The sequence below is a fragment of the Symphalangus syndactylus genome, chromosome 1 (assembly GCF_028878055.3).
Source record: "Symphalangus syndactylus isolate Jambi chromosome 1, NHGRI_mSymSyn1-v2.1_pri, whole genome shotgun sequence".
Lineage (NCBI taxonomy): Eukaryota > Metazoa > Chordata > Mammalia > Primates > Hylobatidae > Symphalangus > Symphalangus syndactylus.
Genome location: NC_072423.2, coordinates 157002235 through 157019847, shown reverse-complemented (window position 1 = coordinate 157019847; position 17613 = coordinate 157002235). Strand labels below are relative to the sequence as shown.

General features: G+C 40.8%; 1 protein-coding gene across 2 annotated transcripts in view; it reads right to left on the bottom strand.

The window, feature by feature from the left end:
* Nucleotides 1-17613, bottom strand: part of CSMD1 (CUB and Sushi multiple domains 1) — a 2032824-nt gene that overhangs the window by 74148 nt on the left and 1941063 nt on the right. For both annotated transcript variants that reach the window (XM_055289255.2, XM_055289263.2), the window contains exons 51-52: nucleotides 16931-17125; nucleotides 7221-7394 (exon numbers count right to left, since the gene is read on the bottom strand). In XM_055289255.2, coding sequence (XP_055145230.2) covers nucleotides 7221-7394; nucleotides 16931-17125 — 369 coding nt within the window. The remainder of the gene's footprint in view (nucleotides 1-7220; nucleotides 7395-16930; nucleotides 17126-17613) is intronic.

Here is a 17613-nt window from a genome sequence, read left to right as displayed (position 1 = left end):
TCATGTCATCTAGCTATTTTAGCCATATAAATAACCATTATATTGTATTTACAGAACAATTCATCTCCTCACGGTTATAATAGCACAACAAATGTAAACTTATTTCAAACAATAGCAAAACAATCTAATAAAAACTGATAATGTCCTTTATGTGGGAAATAACTCAATCTATCACTAATACCTTGAATACTAGAGATTGAAGAGGTAACAGTGGGGAGAGGATGGGTTCTTATGTGCTGAAAAGTCTAAATGATGTAAATGTTTTCAAAATATGAATGTGGGATTCTGCGACACGAAACCTAGACCACAAACTATAACCTCTTTCTAGTTTGTGTGTTCTCTGTTGGTTTAAGCAAACTACCACAGGGAAGATAAACAGGAGAAAATAATTAAGGGATCATGTAGCTTATAAACTTCCCGGGTGGATTAGCAGGTGCCTGAGAGAGTGGACACCAGGTCAGCATTCTCAGTGCTTAATTCTGTGGCCTGGGGAGAGGTGTAGCATTACACAGTACAGCTGGTAAATTAGGGCGGGTCCTTGGCAATTTGCAGAACTCTGGGAGGTCCCAGTAATAATGCAGGAGTGATGGTGTTGATGACGGTGGGCTAAATTTTGTAATAGTGTACTCTGATGCACCTGTGCATTACTTTGCTCAGAATCTATTTATAATGATATTTACATGCACACTCCATTTTCTCGCAAGGTTCTTAGAATCCAGACTGGGGACCTAAAACGCAGCATGGATTGAGTTCTTGAATATTAGGTGTAGAAAATCATCTTTTCTTTCCTTAAATACAGCTGTCCTACAGTTGATGTTCTCAAGACTCAGTCTGTCCACGCTCATCCATTCCCGTGCTTGGCCACTCCAGCTGCAATACTCAAAAAGGATTCCAGCATATTCTACCCTGTTGGAAGTCACTGGAAACAACTAGCATGCCAGAAGTATGAGTCATGTTGCAGATGAAACTGAAGCACAATCTCAGGAAACACTATTCTTTCTAGCAGCCCCAAAAATAAACCACAAAATATCTCAGCCACAATTTGGGAAAAAAAGTATTTTGTCAAAAAGTCTTGCACCAGGATGGAAAACATAGTGGACCTAGGGTATACAGCCCAAGCGAAGTTAATCTAAAGAACCAAAGTGGACCCTGCCTTTTGCATAAAGTCTTTGTTGCCTTGTTGGGAAGATCCACTTGTTTAAAAATACACAAATGAAGGGGGATGTGGGGATTTTTTACACTGATTCCAAAAGCTCTCTTTCTCTGTACACAGTGCCTGTTTGATATGGTTTGGCTGTGTCCCCACCCAAATCTCACCTTAAATTGTAATAATCCCCATTTGTCAAGGGTGGCGACAGGAAGACATAATTGAATCATGGGGGCAGGTGTTTCTGTTCTCGTGGTAGTGAATAACTCTCACAAGATCCAATGGTCTCATAAAGGGGAGTTCCCCTGCACGCCCTCTCTTGCCTGCCACCATGTAAGATGTGCCTTTGCTTCTCCTTTACCTTCTACCATGATTGTGAAGCCTCCCCAGCCAGGTGGAACAGTGAATCCATTAAACCCATTTCCTTTATAAATTACCCAGTCTCAGGTATGTCTTTCTTAGGAGCGTGAGAACAGACAAATATGCACATATGATGTCTGCATCAACCCTAGGCTTTGTCTTGGCAGATATATGCAATTAATTTTATGTTTGTTTCTTTTTTCCCACCCACATATTCCTGATTAAGATGTATAGATCTCAGCACGGTCTTCACGTTGATTCTACCCATCAGTCAGGGCTGGCACTGATATGGAAAACAACTTCCCACAACTAGTTTCTCCCATCTTTCACCTGATAGCATTTTAAATATTTGAAAATAGTTATGAATGACTACCTTACTTTTCTCTCTGTCAAAGTAATATCAAAAATTTTCCAGCCTGGCATGGTGCCTCACGCCTGTAATCCCAGCACTTTGGGAGGCCGAGGCGGGCAGATCACCCAAGGTCAGGAGTTCCAGACCAGCCTGGCCAATATGATAAAACTCCGTCTCTACTAAAAATGCAAAAAATTAGCCAGGTGTGGTGGTGGGTGCCTGTAATCCCAGCTACTTGGGAGGTTGAGGCAGGAGAACTGCTTGAACCCAGGAGGCAGAGGTTGCAGTGAGCTGAGATCACACCACTGCACTCAGCCTGGGCAACTGAGTGAGACTCTATCTCAGAAAAAAAAAAAAAAATTCCAAACAGTCCGCAAAGATCATACGTACCAGATCCATCACCACAGATGCACAGCAATTCCTCAAGAACCCACTTAAACTATTAAAACACTGAAGTAATGATTCTGGATATGGGATTCCTGGGCAAACAGAGGATGGAAGGAACCTTATTAATAAGACTCAGCCTGAGCATCAGATGGGAGCACTTGTCACTTATGAACTTGCTCTTACCCAAACTCCTGAGTTCTCTGCCAGTACACTATGAACTCAGAATTTCTTCTCATCATATACATTGAAATTATCTTATTTCTACACTGAGAAAAATTTTACTTAATTTCTATTATATTGTTTGTCCTATCATGAGAATTTGAGATCCTGAATCCATCATCCAATATTATTTTCACTCTTTCAACTATGCCCTAATCGAATATAGGAATAAAAATTTTTGATTCAGAAACACCATTTCTTAATAGTACTTATGAATACCCATCTCATAACAATATTAAACAAAAAAAAGGACCCAAACTCACATAGTGTCTTGGCAACTGTATTACTTCTATGTGAAAATACATTTCCAAAGTTACTTATGAAGAATATGCTTGGGTATCTGCTCTATACATCATCAAGTCAGTTTATGGGTTTTGACAGCTAGCTGCTTTTCCTGCTTTTCCTGTTGTGAGAACAATCACACTGGACATGAGTTTCACTCTGGGGTCCTTCCTTTCCGTAACTTCTCACCAAGACAATCACACTGGACATGAGTTTCACTCTGGGGTCCTTCCTTTCCGTAACTTCTCACCAAGACAATCACACTGGACATGACTTTCACTCTGGGGTCCTTCCTTTCTATAACGTCTCACCAAGACAATCACACTGGACATGAGTTTCACTCTGGGGTCCTTCCTTTCCGTAACTTCTCACCAAGACAATCACACTGGACATGAGTTTCACTCTGGGGTCCTTCCTTTCCGTAACTTCTCACCAAGACAATCACACTGGGTATGAGTTTCACTCTAGGGTCTTTCCTTTCCATGACGTCTCACCAAGAACACTGCCAGCAACTCAGCAGTGTGAGTTTTAGTCCCCTCAGCTGATTCAGATGAAATGCTCCTGGACAGGAGACACAACTTCATTGAGAACTCTGAAGTTCTCTTTTATAAGCTCCTTATCTTCGGGGGGTGCCAGTTTCTGATATTAAAAATGTCCCGCCTATAATCCCAGCACTTTGGGAGACCAAGGCGGGAGGATTGCTTGAGCCTGGGAGTTTGAAACCAGCCTGGGCAATTTAGGAAGACCCTGTACCTACAAAACAAATTGTAAATAGTTAGCTGGGCATGGTGATGTGCACTGTGGTCCAAGCTACTTGGGAGGCTGAGGTGGGAGGAGCGCTTGAGTCCAGGAGGTCGAGGTAGCCGTGAGCTGTTGTTGCACCACTCCTCCCCAGCCTGGGTAACACAGTGAGACCCTGTCTCAAAAAAAATAAAAATAAAAATAAAAAACTCCTAACTTCTGTATTCCATAATAAAGCTTATTCAGGATGTGCTTATTACACACCGTATGTGTGTATCAAAAATCTCATGTGCCCCACAAATATAAACACCTAATATGTATCCATAAAAATTAAAATGTTTTTAAAAGCTTCTTAATGAGAAAAAAAAAAACAGAACTGAATAAGCATCCATTTTCATACCAGCTTCAAGAACGAATTTGGTTCTTGTTTCAAGCATAATTGAGGCAGCTTTCCTGGGGTTCCTAACCCTTCACATCATTTCCAGTTGGTGGTGAATTTGTCCCTCAAGACACTCTCTTTACAAACGCATTTCATTCTCTTCAACATGTCCTGGGACAGTTGCTTAGCTTGAAAATTGAATTTCTTGTAGAAAATCCGGTATAGCTGTCTCTGTTTATTTGGGTAATTTCCCATTTTTCCCTGATTGGATGATTTGCTTTTTAAACTCATAGTTTTGGGGGTTGTTTTGTTTTGTCAAGGGGTCATCTTTTTTAGAGTTGAAGCCATGATTATATAGACACAGTTTTCAGAACATGTATATATATTTTTGATTCAGAAACACCATTTCTGAATAGTACTTATGAATACCCTCTCGTAACAATATTAAACAAAAAAAAAGGACCCAAACTCACATGGAGTCTTGTGAAATTATATATATATATACATATCCTTACCAACTGCCTCTTTAGTATCAGACATTTCCCCACTACAACTGTCTTCTTTACCCCGGCATGGTCCAGATGAGCCTGAAGGTTACTCAACGATATTTAACTTGGTGGAAACCCAGAGTGATTTTCAAAAGAGCCGTAACCATGGAAACAGGGAAAGGGTTAATTCAAATAACAAGTTAAGAGATGGAAGAAAAGCAATAGCAAGACTGATAGGCGAGAGCGTGTCAGCATCCTGGCAGTACAGGATGAAGGACACAATTAGCCAGGCAGAACTAAGGCACAAAGACCCTTGCACCTGCCCCTTGCGTGTGCCTCCAGATGGGACAAATCCAGGTTCCAGAGCTCATTTCACTTCTAGTTAACACAACACACTCCTCCTTATTGGTCTGAATTAGCATGATAGTATTCTTGGCTTTATGATGTTGGGCAAATTCTTCACTTCTCTATGCTTTCTTTCTTTCTTAACTGCAGGTCGAAGGAATAAGCACTTACTGTACGTTCTAATCAGATAAATCTCACAAATGCCATGTGCATTTTAAGTCATCAATAAATATCATCATTTATAACCACTGTCTCCAAACATGGCACCTAGTTGATACTTGGATTATGGACGTATCCATTTGCTACTCTACTAAATATTTGTGTAGATTTAGGGTTGCAGCCTCTGTTCCCTTCATCTATCTTAGAGTCATACAATCCACTCAAGCAATATCATCTCTGTTCTCCTACCTTTTTACTCACTCATCCCTATTTTCCTTTGAGTTTCACGTGCAACTTTGTGGTTTCTTGTGGACATATGTTCTTGCCGAGTTCCACATGCTGTCACCCCCCAGCAAAAGATGTCTTTGGTAAAGGGATATGCTTCATTACCATGCTTCACACATTATGAATCTCAACCCTTCCAGTTACAGTGGTAGCTGCAAAAACTATATTTATTAACTTTCAAAATGTTTGTGCTAAATGAATTACCCACGGTTTATCCATTAGTAGGTACACATGTATGTGTCATTTCTAATCTTTTTCTATTTTTTTCCCTTTAAATACTCTATGTCTCTTTCAATTTTATTATTCCTTATATGCTGTATCCAATATCTACAACACAAATGTTTTGTATATTATAACCTGGGCATTTTTCTTCTTCCTTATTTTCCTCTGAGCAAATGGACCCATTTCTGAGCGAATCATCTTTCAAAAGCTTGTAAGATGTATTGCATAGCACTGAGGCACGTTTGGGGGCATCTCCATGCAGCCAACTATTCAACATTTATCTCATCCTTTCTACTCCAAAGCCCTAACTTTCAGACACAAGAATAACACAAGATAGATAAAGGCTTATCAGGGATCAATAATCCCCAAGCTGACCCATCATTTAACAGTTATGTAAACTGAATGTATCACTTAAACTCCCAAAGCACCAATGAAGTCCTTTCCTGCATCCTGTATTGGTAATGACCAGAAGGATGAGATTAGGGATATTTGTAAGCAGTAGAGCAGCAATCAAGTGTAAGTTGCTATTAATTTTCATGTTTACAATTACTAACAGAGATGCGGTACATACTGTCAGACATAGGTGTCTTGGACCACCTAGCTCCCTCCCAGTGGAACTGGGCTCCTTCAGAGGACCAAGCTCCAGGCAGAAGAGCTCGTCCACACCAAAGCTGCCTAAAGGAGAGTGCTGCTCCATAGCCAATTTCAGAAGGATATTTAGGAATGCATGGAAGCTCTCAGAAGGACTTGTGACTCTCTACATGAAGAAGCATATATAGTCCAAGGAAATGTCATCGTCTACTGAGAACTGTAATGAGGACACCCAACGACAGACACATATGCACATACTCATATATATAATTAATTGTGTTCAATAATATATAATGCACTAAATACATTCAATAATACACTAGAGAGAGCGAGAAAGAGTGTGAGAAACCAAGCAGCATTCATGTGAGTCCTGCAGTGATTTAAAATAAGTAGATAGTGTTTCACAGACAACTGTGAGAACCTCCTTTTGGTGGTTGTTTTTTCTCTAGGGTTACTATCTTCCTTTCATCCTGTTTCTTCAAATTCTCCCAAATGAAAAGAAGAACAGGTTTTGCTATTTGAAGTTTACTGGGCCTGGCTTAGTTCCTGAAGTGATCCTAGTCCACGCAGATTCAGAAGCTTAAAGCTTCAGTTTCTATGGCTTTGAGTGATGAAAAAAAAAAAGGAAGAATGTGGAGAAGGTTCAGAAGAACGAAAGCCAGTAAGGTATTTTACAAATGACCAGCAGACCTACTAAGATCACTGTTTAATAATAGTTGTTCTTTACACTGCTTATTCAAGATTTGTCATATAATTATTCAAAGCATTTTCCAATGGAAATATTTTTCAATCTATTTTTTTAAATTATGCAGAATATTTTAACTTGTTGAAAAAAGAAGACCAAATTATTGTAGACATATAGCATTTTAAATAATTCACTGTATTTATGTCAATTTGGATGAATATAACTTCAATTCATTGACATAATTTTTAAATTTTTAAAAACATAAAATGAACGATATTTTTGAAATTCATTTTTGTGTGTCCTAAAACCATGATGGCATTTGAGTGCAGGTATATTCTCAGCACTCTGGCAAGATTCCCTTTATGGCACTTAAGGCAATATATGACTTTCATTTATTGCTTGGATTAAAAACAAATACCTGTAGACACCCAAAGAAAAAATCACACTGGGAAGTGCAGCATTTCCACCCCAGGTAGGATTTAAGGCATTATAGCAAGAAGTCATGTGTGTTACACAGCTGTAATCTATTTCTAAGGTTTATTTGAATTAAGTAAGCGCCAGAACATAGATAAATTTACCCAGACATCGAGTTTCGGTGCCGCTCCAGAGCCCATTTGCCAAGCACTCTCTGACATGAGATCCCACAAGCGTGTAGCCGGTGTTGCACGTAAATATAGCTGTGGCCCCATAAACTGTCAGCGTTCCAATCTTGTTGCCATTTGGGGGAAAGGAAAGGCTTCCACACGAGATAACTAGAAGGAAAAAAAATAAAGTGAACATCAATTCAGTTATGCAGATTACTCCTGTGCTTAAAAAAAACAAACAAAACAAAACAAAACTATTTTTAGTCTTAATTTTCACTAAGAACGTGGTTGAGAGATGTCTGCTTAGGGCTGGATAGACCAGTCACTTAAGAAGCTTCATTTTCCATCTTTATGCTCCTGAAACAAAAACCTAAAGCTTAAAGTGGATTCCAAAACATTCTATATTCCTCCAATTACCCATTAACTTTTGTTGTTGTTGTTGAGATGGAGTCTTACTCTGTCGACCAGGTTGGAGTGCAGTGGCACTATCCTGGCTCACTGCTACCTCTGCCTCCCGGGTTCAAGCGATTCTCTTGCCTTAGCCTCCTGAGCAGCTACGATTATAGGCGCCTGCCACCATGCCCTGCTAATTTTTGTATTTTTAGTAGAGACAGTGTTTTGCCATGTTGGCCAGACTGATCTCAAACTCCTGACGTCAAGTGATCCGCCCACCCTGGCCTCTCAAAGTGCTGGGATTACAGGCGTGAGCCACTGTGCCTCGACCCATTCACGTTATTTTTATTTTCATCCTGACAGGTATAGCTGAGCCGTTCTTGAAAAAATACACAGTATAACAACTATAAATGCAGAAGCGTTTCGATCAAATAAACTGTCTATCTCTCTCCCTTTCTTTCCATATCAATCCCAAGAATTACATAGTAGTAATTACTAGAAGCCTCATGAACCTATCAGGAAATAAGGAACACCACTTTTCTTTACCAAAGCCAATCAGCTGGGACAAAGTACTGTGGTATTAACATCTAGGACTTCAGACTGCAATAGCAGTGCTCAGTTTATTTGCTCTTTTAGTTACTTGTATAATTTGTTGGGATCATGAGCTCTGTAAGAATGCTGACTACACAGGGCATTTGGAGGCCTTCCACAAATTAAAACGTGCATGCAAACTAGACCTTCAGTGGATGTCAACGGGGTGACCCTATGCCCCATGTTTACACCTGCTGTCCCAGCACAGTTATTGATCGTGTCCATTTTCACCCATGAAAGTACTCCAGTTTGGGAAATAAGTTAATGATCACTCTCATTGTATATTCTTACTACACCACTGAAATCTCTGCTCTTCAGATTCAGAAACAGTTGAGCACAGAAGATCATAGCCTCTCAGGGGAGGGAGGAACTCACAAGGTTATCCAGCCCAACCTATCATCAGAGGCTGAAATATGTTCTAAACAGGTAAGAATGAAAGTGTTAGAAAAGCTATTCAAAGCAAGTGTTAAGAGCGGTAGGTGACCACTGATGTGTAGGGTGCTCTGCTGCAGCCTGCAGTGGCAAACATTGAGTCCTTCCTTATTACAGTAAACCATGAGAGGCAGTAAAGCACAGTGAGGAAGAACACAGATTCTGGCTGCAAGCTACCTAGGGTCAGGCCTGGTTCTGCCAGACACGAGCCAGGCAGCTCTGGCCAATTTTCTAAGTCTCTGGGCCCTGTTGTGGGTTGATAATAGCTCCTACTGCACAGGTCTGTGCATTGGATTCAAACAGAAGCCATCCCTTGCACATAAGCAGGCTTAATCAGGGTTAACTAACAATGAAAGTATATATCAGGACCTATTTAGTCAACTGAATCAAAAGTAGAAAAATCTTTAGAGATAATTCAAGTAGAAAAATAAAATGATGCATGCACCACTAAGCCCAGCCCTTTTGTTGTTGTTTACGGAGACAGAGTCTTGCTCCGTTGCTCAGGCTAGGGTGCCGTGGCGCAACTGTAGCTCCCAGCAGCAGCCCTGACCTCCCGGGTTCAAGAGATCCTTCTGCTCAGCCTCCCAAGTAGCTTAGGGCATGGGCACCACCACGCTCAGCTATTTATTTTTTTAATTTAATTTTTGTAGTGATGGGGATCTCACTGTGTTGTCCAGGCTTGCCTGGAACTCCTGGGCTCAAGCAAATGCTCCCACCTTGGCCTTCCCAGAAGCCCCAGACCTTTAATTAAGCTGTCTTTACTCCATGTTATGATAGCACAACCCAGGCTCTATTTCAAATGTTCAGACAGACACAGCCAGACTCAGTGTTTTCTATGGGGGGCTCTACCAGAAATTGGGACGTCCAACTCCAGAGTCCATCATGACCAGCACACTACTGTCATTGAGACAGCCTCCATGGTTTACTGGTTTTGGGGATTGCTAAACTATTACAGCATCATATCATATGCATTTAGTAATATGCTAATATGTTTGCTCTACCAAATGTCAATGAATTTGAGAAGGATTTAGATTTTTACAATTTGTTGTGAACTTTTCATTAAGCCTTTTCCCAAACAATGTGAACTTCTCCTTGAACTATGATATTTAAAGATCCATTTGTAGCAATTTAAGATAATTGGATCTTGTCTTGAAACTTCCGTGCTTGTCAGAAAAACGTTAAATAACAATGAGGTCTGAGTCGAATTCTTCTTGGAGGTTTCAGCGCACCTTCGCCTTCAATCGTAGAGCAGCAAGAACACCTCCCTCTGCTCGTACAGCTGTTTCTATTCTTGAAGCCTCTGTTAAAAATATTCTGGTGACAAAACTCTTTTAAGTTTGTCCCCTAACAAGATTTACTCAATTGTAAACAAGAAGTAATGGAGAAAATTTTAGCTTTTCAGTAGCTGAATAATAGAATCTCAGACCCAGAGTTTCCTTGTGTGGTAGTAAACTCAATGCATTAATAAAGATAGCAGCAATAACTCGGAAATCTTGCCTGATTGAAAGCGGGACGCCCCTCACTACTAAAAATAGGCTTTGTCGTACACCGAAGGGAAAGCCTTATTTTTATGTTCTTTTTCCTCTCAAGTTTCTAAAAATGAATTTCTTAAGTTTGCCTTTTTTTTTATTTCATTAAAAGCGTGTCCATGCTCACAGTCTGCAGTGCTTCCTCTGAACTCTGGGATCAAGTCTTTGCACACAAAAGACACTTCGCTGACAGCATCCAGGATGCACCTGCAATCCCACAGCATCCAGAATGCACCCGCAATCCCACAGCATCTGGAATGCACCCGCAATCCCACAGCATCCGGAATGCACCCGCAATCCCACAGCATCCGGAATGCACCCGCAATCCCACAGCATCCGGAATGCGCCTGCAATCCCACAGCATCCGGAACGTGCCTGCAATCCCACAGCATCCGGAATGCGCCTGCAATCCCACAGCATCTGGAATGCACCCGCAATCCCACAGCATCCGGAACGCGCCTACAATCCCACAGCATCCGGAACGCGCCTGCAATCCCACAGCATCCGGAATGCACCCGCAATCCCACAGCATCTGGAATGCGCCTGCAATCCCACAGCATCCGGAATGCACCCGCAATCCCACAGCATCCGGAATGCACCCGCAATCCCACAGCATCCGGAATGCGCCTGCAATCCCACAGCATCCGGAATGCACCTGCAATCCCACAGCATCCGGAATGCACCTGCAATCCCACAGCATCCGGAATGCGCCTGCAATCCCACATCCACAGCGTGTTTTCTCACCGTCCCTGGGGATTCCAAGCCACTAACTAGCCTCTGTTCCACAGGAAAGTCTCTTTTTTGTCTTTCCTTCAATTCTATGATTATATTCATGTTGAAATATATCAACTATAAAAAAGTTGTATTTTGACATCAAAATGAATGTGATTAGTAGATGTCCCTGTAAGGACAGCACTCCTATCAGAAATATGAATATTACTTGTGAGTGTGATAAATAAACATAAACTCAAGAGTAGGCCTTTTCAAATACATTCTAGCTGAAAAAAAAAAGCCAAATGAATACGCAGATCTCCATGAAGAATAAACCCCTGGCAAGGGAATGTGTGAGCAGGGAGGGGCTCTTTACCATGAATAAAAGGCTCAGTGGACTCACAATGGTTGTTTGCAAATACACGAAGGCACTTTGTATAGATCAGAGTCAGGAATTGTTTTATTACGCCTAGAGAGATAGAGCCGCCATCAATCACTGGATATAAGTCACATAGGAAGACTCGCTCAAAGTGAAAATATTCAAACATGAAATCAGCTGTCTCTGGGGCAATGAGCTGTCACTACAGTTATTTGATGTTAGCTGGGCATTTACTTGTGAGAATATTATCAAGAAAATTCAACTGTAGGTAGTCCTGAGTGATGTCCGAAGTCCACTCCAGCAATGGAATGAAATGACAATGACTACTCTGTGGTTTCCTTGGATACAGATGAAATACATCTGCTGATAAACACAGGCTCCCATAAGTTTAATGATCAATCCAGGCCTGCCTCTAGAAACGAACAGGAGATCTTCAAAGACCAGCCCAGAGACAGACAGCCCAGAATTTAGGCCATGTTCTTTGAATATCTACATTATTACAAAATTCCAGTGTAGTTCACTGAGTCACTGTGTGTGTATAAAATTAAAAATACAAAAATAATTTTTTGTGATTCATGGATTTCTGTGATAAATGTTTTTCTTTTTAAATACGTACATTAAGTCAAACAATAAATGAATGTAATAAGAAAAGAATAAGAGCCTTCTACTTGTATAAAGACTTTGTGCTAGGAAGGTGTGTAGGCATCTCTAGAGATTAAATTTTAATTTTCTACTGTTTCTTGTAGGAGAGGACTGCAGAGCTCACTGTTTAAGGGTAAGACTATGGTCTCCTGTCCATTCGCTCATAGAGACCCGGGTTTTTCTCTAGGGACATATTAAAATAGACACAATAAAATAGGAGTTAGAATAGCACAAACCCTTCAAAAAGTGGTGAATTTCTCAGCTGATTTCACAGTTGTTATGAATGTGATTAGTAGATGATCAAGGCTCCCCTCTTCATCTGGAGCTAACTAGACAAACAGAAAGGGAAATTCTAACATTTCCAGCTCCTAAGTAAATAAGTAACTGAAAACGATTAAGTTCTGGGAGGTCTTAAGAGCAGGGCCACTCTAAGATGAACCCTGGGGAGTCAAAAAAAAGGAAAATGCCTGCGCACCAATGACTTGGGTGATGCTACACTTGAAGATTCTGTTGGTCCTGATCCAATAGAACGTAGAGAGTGACACTGTGATTCTTCCGTGAAGAAGCTACCAGTGTGGAAAATTCGCCTTACAAAAATGTGTCATGTTCGTTACTTTTAATTAAAATTTTAAATTATGTTTTAATTTCCTGGGGTTTATCACACACTTATTTAATAGTAAATTATACTATTACCAGCATTCATGGTGTGTTGTGTGTGTGTGTGTGTGTGTGTGTTGCCAAAGTAGGAAATGTGAGAGATAAATGTAATTTAAGCATAGCATGAAATTAAAATGTGTTACAGCAAAAATGAAGTAACGTGTTTATTGATTTTTTTTCTTGTAGATCCCAGAAAATAATGTTTACATTTTAAGGTTTTTTTGGAGGGGGTGATGGGGACAGAGTATTGCTCTGTCGCCCAGGCTACATTGCAGTGGCGTGACCTCAGCTCACTGCAACCGCCACCTCCCGGGTTCAAGCGATTCTCCCGCCTCAGCCTCCCAAGTAGCTGGGATTACAGGCGCACGCCACCACACTGGGCTAATTTTTTGTATTTTCTAGTAGAGACAGGGTTTTGCCACATTGACCAGGCTGGTCTCAAACTCCTGACCTCAGGTGATCCACTCACCTTGGCCTCCCAAATTGTTGGGATTATACCCATGAGCCACTACGCCTAGCCTACATTTTAAGTTTTTAAAAATTGTGTTTTTCACTTTCTTTTGGGGGAATAAAGTTTTAAAGGTGGTGTAATTCTCAGCACTACATTGCCTGTGTTTTCTCTGATATTATTAAGCGACTTTCAAGAGAGTAGATGGTTATCATATTGAGGAACTCAATATTTGTCCCAAGTAAATAAAATCAATAATATTGAATATTGCACTAAAGCTGGTTGTGAACAATACATAGATAATGACACTAGTACTCATGAAAACCCATGCTGGAGGGAAACACAAGACAACTGTTGTTCGTACTGTTCCCTCCACTGCTTTGTGTACTGCCTGCCTGTGCCTTAGATACACGGGCCCTGAAACCGTGTATTTTGTGGTGTTATTCTGAAATAGCTCTTCTAAAAATGGGATCCAAGAACTCCTGGACATCTCTGATATTCTTTTAGTGGTGAACAAGCATCTACCTTTCCAATGACTACACTACCAACCATCAATACATTTTATTTTACTTATCTCCACCAAAACAACAAGCTTTGACAAAGTTAGTGCAGAAGGTGCTGAGAATCCAGCCACCTGTATTAAGCCACACATTAAGGGGCTTTGAAAAATTTTAAAATGATGACATTCTTCACTTTAATTTTTGCTTTGTTTGACAATGAATCCTTATTGTTCATAAAAATCTGTTATGTGAGTATGTAATTGACATGTTACTTTAAATTAATACACACGTAAAATTGTATCCATTTTAGTGTAAATAAATTAACAAATGAATATTTTAAAATAAGAATAGTTTTTAATGTATGATATAGTTATTAAAAGGTCTTTGGGGTCTAGTGGTAGGCAGAATTCGAAGGTGGTCCCTATGTGTCCCACCCCTGAGTCGAGACATCTCCTCAAATCCTCTCCCATTGAGTGAGGGCAGAACTCTGAATACGTTAGGAGTCAGCTGACTTTGAGTTAATAAAAAATGAGATGATCTGGATGGGAACAGCCTGGTGAGGAGAGCCCCTATTAGGGACTAAGTCCTTCCTGAAGTCAGAGAGATTGGACTCGGGAGAGGGCCTGGTGGGGTGGGGGACACAGGGCCAGGAGCTTAGTATTTCCCCATCATCAGCAGCAATAACATAAGGCCCTCAGCCACACGCCACAAGGACATGAACTCTGCTGAGAAGCCAGGTTTGGGAAGCTGATCTGAACCACATTGGACCTCACTGGATCCCACTGGGCCTCACTGGACCTCACTGGAGCCCACTGGGCTTGATTGGACCTCACTGGACCTCACCAGACCTCAGTGGACTCACTGGACCTCACTGGACTTCACTGGACCTCACTGGACCTCAATGGACCTCACTGGACTTCACTGGACCTCACTGGACCTCAATGGACTCACTGGACCTCACTGGACTTCACTGGACCTCACTAGACCTCATCGGACCTCATTGGACCTCACTGGACCTCACTGGAGGTGAGAGAAAAAGAGAGAAAAAGAGGAGAAAGAGGCCATTAAGGCTTGTAAATTTTAGCCAGCATCCCAATTTAAAGAAAAAGTCACGCACTATGACATCTAAGATGGCACACCTATGCTCCAAAAAGAGAAAAAAATATTGACAAGCCCTGTATTAGCACAATTAAAAAAACTTTTTTAATTTTTTAAATATACATAGTAGATATAAGAATAAATTGACAATATCAATATCAGGCCTTTTGGGGAAAAAAAAAGAGAAGCAGAAAATTTCAGTTTGGTCACAAAAGTAACAACATACTCCATGTCAACTTTCGCCAGCTCACCGACCATATGCACAGCACAGTGCATTCCCTGGAGTGGATTTGGTTCTCTGACACCATTTTCTACCAGAAGATACCAGGGCTTTTTAGAGAACAATGTGTTTGGGTAAGAAAATTTTCAGATAACCATAGAACATCCTGTTTTTATGAGAAAACAAGGACTATTTCAGAGATGTTAGAGGGACCAAATGAAAAAGCTGCGTGAAAGGAACTCCCCCGGCCAAAGTGTCACAACCTGAGCTACAAACATTAATAAAATCTTTTTTTTTAAATCAACAATGATTTCAGCTGGAATCCAGTGACTCTGGAAAATGCCACGTGTCCACGATGACATTCAAGAGACAGGTAGCAAAGTGTGATAGAACAGCTCGTGCCCAGCTCGCAAGTCAGCAAGCAGCTGACAATTCAGAAAACAAATGTGTGGCCCGAGACAACAAGACATGTGATGATGAATGATGTGTGGGGATTGTGACTGGACTGCACTCCGTGTCAGAAACACCAGAATACGGTAGATAAAACCACAGGCAGGAAAACAGACTTTCCAGAATTTCAGACGCTGGAAGCAGAAACACTGTTCAAGGACAGCAGAGCTCTAACTTTGCTTTCTTTCCCAAGATGAGGTTAACGGCTTGCTACTAATGAGTTTAGTTCAGGAATGAGGTATTTGTTAACATTCCCTTAAATAGAAGGCTATCCATTGTATGTGAAAATTCTTCGGGAACGCTGAGCTGTGAGCATGGAAGATTGCCACGCAGCAAATACCATTTGGCATGGCCCTGCTCTGGGCAGACAGGGACACCGTAGCTGGGCATCCCTGGGAAATTAGGGAGACAAGAAAAGGCTGTACTGGGTTGTTGCAGCCTCAGAAGGCCTGTGTAAAACCCCACCTGGAAAAAGTTAATCAGTGTCTGTTTTTAAGATCCTATTTCTGGTTTGAAATTGACAAAATGATGTTGGCGGGAAGAGTCTAAAATAGGCAAAAGGTTAGTGTTCCTGACTCCTTCTATTCTCTCCTTACCGGTGCTAATGCTGGAATCTCCAGGTGACAAAATCTGTGCATGACTGGCAAGAAGGTTGGGAAGGGGGGCATTTCCTAAGCGGCAAAGGTGTGATAAAGAGGAATGGCTCTGCAAACTCAGTGACCAGGTCATTAACCATCCAAACCAGGACACTGTTCAGAGTGACAAGCAATCATTAATAAACACCTGGAAAACAGGCTTCAGGCAGGGCTATCTGGGAGAAACAGGGACCATGTTCATTACGATTATGAAAGCTTTGAGCTCCTGGAGGCCAGCAGTCCTTCCTGATTTATCTTTGTGTTCCTGGGGAAGAGCTTGTGGTATGTGTTTCATTAATGTTTGTTCTATCAAAAGTTGAATTAAAATTATTATCAAAAACAGTTAAACATTCATGCTTTTGTCTTTTTCATTTTTTATTCTGATGTATTCTTACTAAGCTGTGTATTGTATAAATTGTACACTATTCTAACTACTTGTTTTTATGCATAATAATTTTCTGTGAACAATCAAGTAAAGATTGTATACCAGATACATCTGAATCAGAGGGCTCTGAACAATACTAGCATTGCTGTATTTTTCTATTTATCCATATTTAATGTGAAACACCCTGAAAGCTTTAACTGCTTATCTTGTACCTAAGAGAATAATCATCTCCCTTGTGAAGACAGTCATTATTTGAGAACACAATACCTTCAACATTAATACTATTTCCCAAGATCCTAATTAGAACTCTTGAATAGGCTGTCTACAGCGTAAGAGTTATCTTTTCACACGTAGGTTTGTATTTGTCTTTGAGCTGATTTGAAATACCGTTGGAAAAATACAATTATTTACAAGGAAAAGACAACATCAAATGCCTAATCCAGCAGCAATGTGGTTTAAGTATGTCACATGACAATACATATTCACACTGTAACGAAAACACAGACCATTTGTTCTTTTGATCTATAGGACTATGGTAGATGATAGCTCCACTAGAGAAGCTCACCGTTGACAGAAGTCATCTAAAATAATCTAGGATGCCGTGTCTTTCATGGGTGTCTCCCTCATCACTTACCTCGACAGCTTGGCCTCTCATCTCCTATGTTCCACGTACCATTGGCCTGGCACTGCACAAGCCTCCGGCCCTCTAAGTAGTAACCAGGACTGCAGCTCAGCAATACTTGAGCTCCGTACTCATTCAAGGATCCTGAAACCAGCCTCCAGATGACATGTTCTGAGAGCTGAGCTTCAATGCTGGGGCAAGGGACCGCTGGAAGAGAAACACACATCACATCATCATTTTTCTTTTTTGGAAAAGATCAGACCGTGCTTGCTTTGAATGGTAAGATCTTGCTATATGAAACTGAGCTTGTTCGGCAAAGTCGATGCCATTACTTATTATCTCAGTGTTTCTCTACCACCCACATAGACATATGGGAATGATCCCATATGTAAAATGCATTCAATTGCCTCATTACAGATGTCCCGGGAAGTCTGCAGTCAGACTGAACTGTAAAGGGGGTAAATCACTTCCACAAAAGTATACCGCTCATTGGAGTTGATGAAAATTTTCATGAGGGTAATGAGCATATGCAAATAACAATCTTACATATAATTTTCCTCAATATCCTTGGAGGAAGTTGGAATAGTAATTCTGTAATTGCAAACCAGCTGGGACACTAATTTTCAGAAAATCAGATGCCCTCATTTCTTCAAACCTATGAAACATGCATATATAATATATCTATATATCAATGA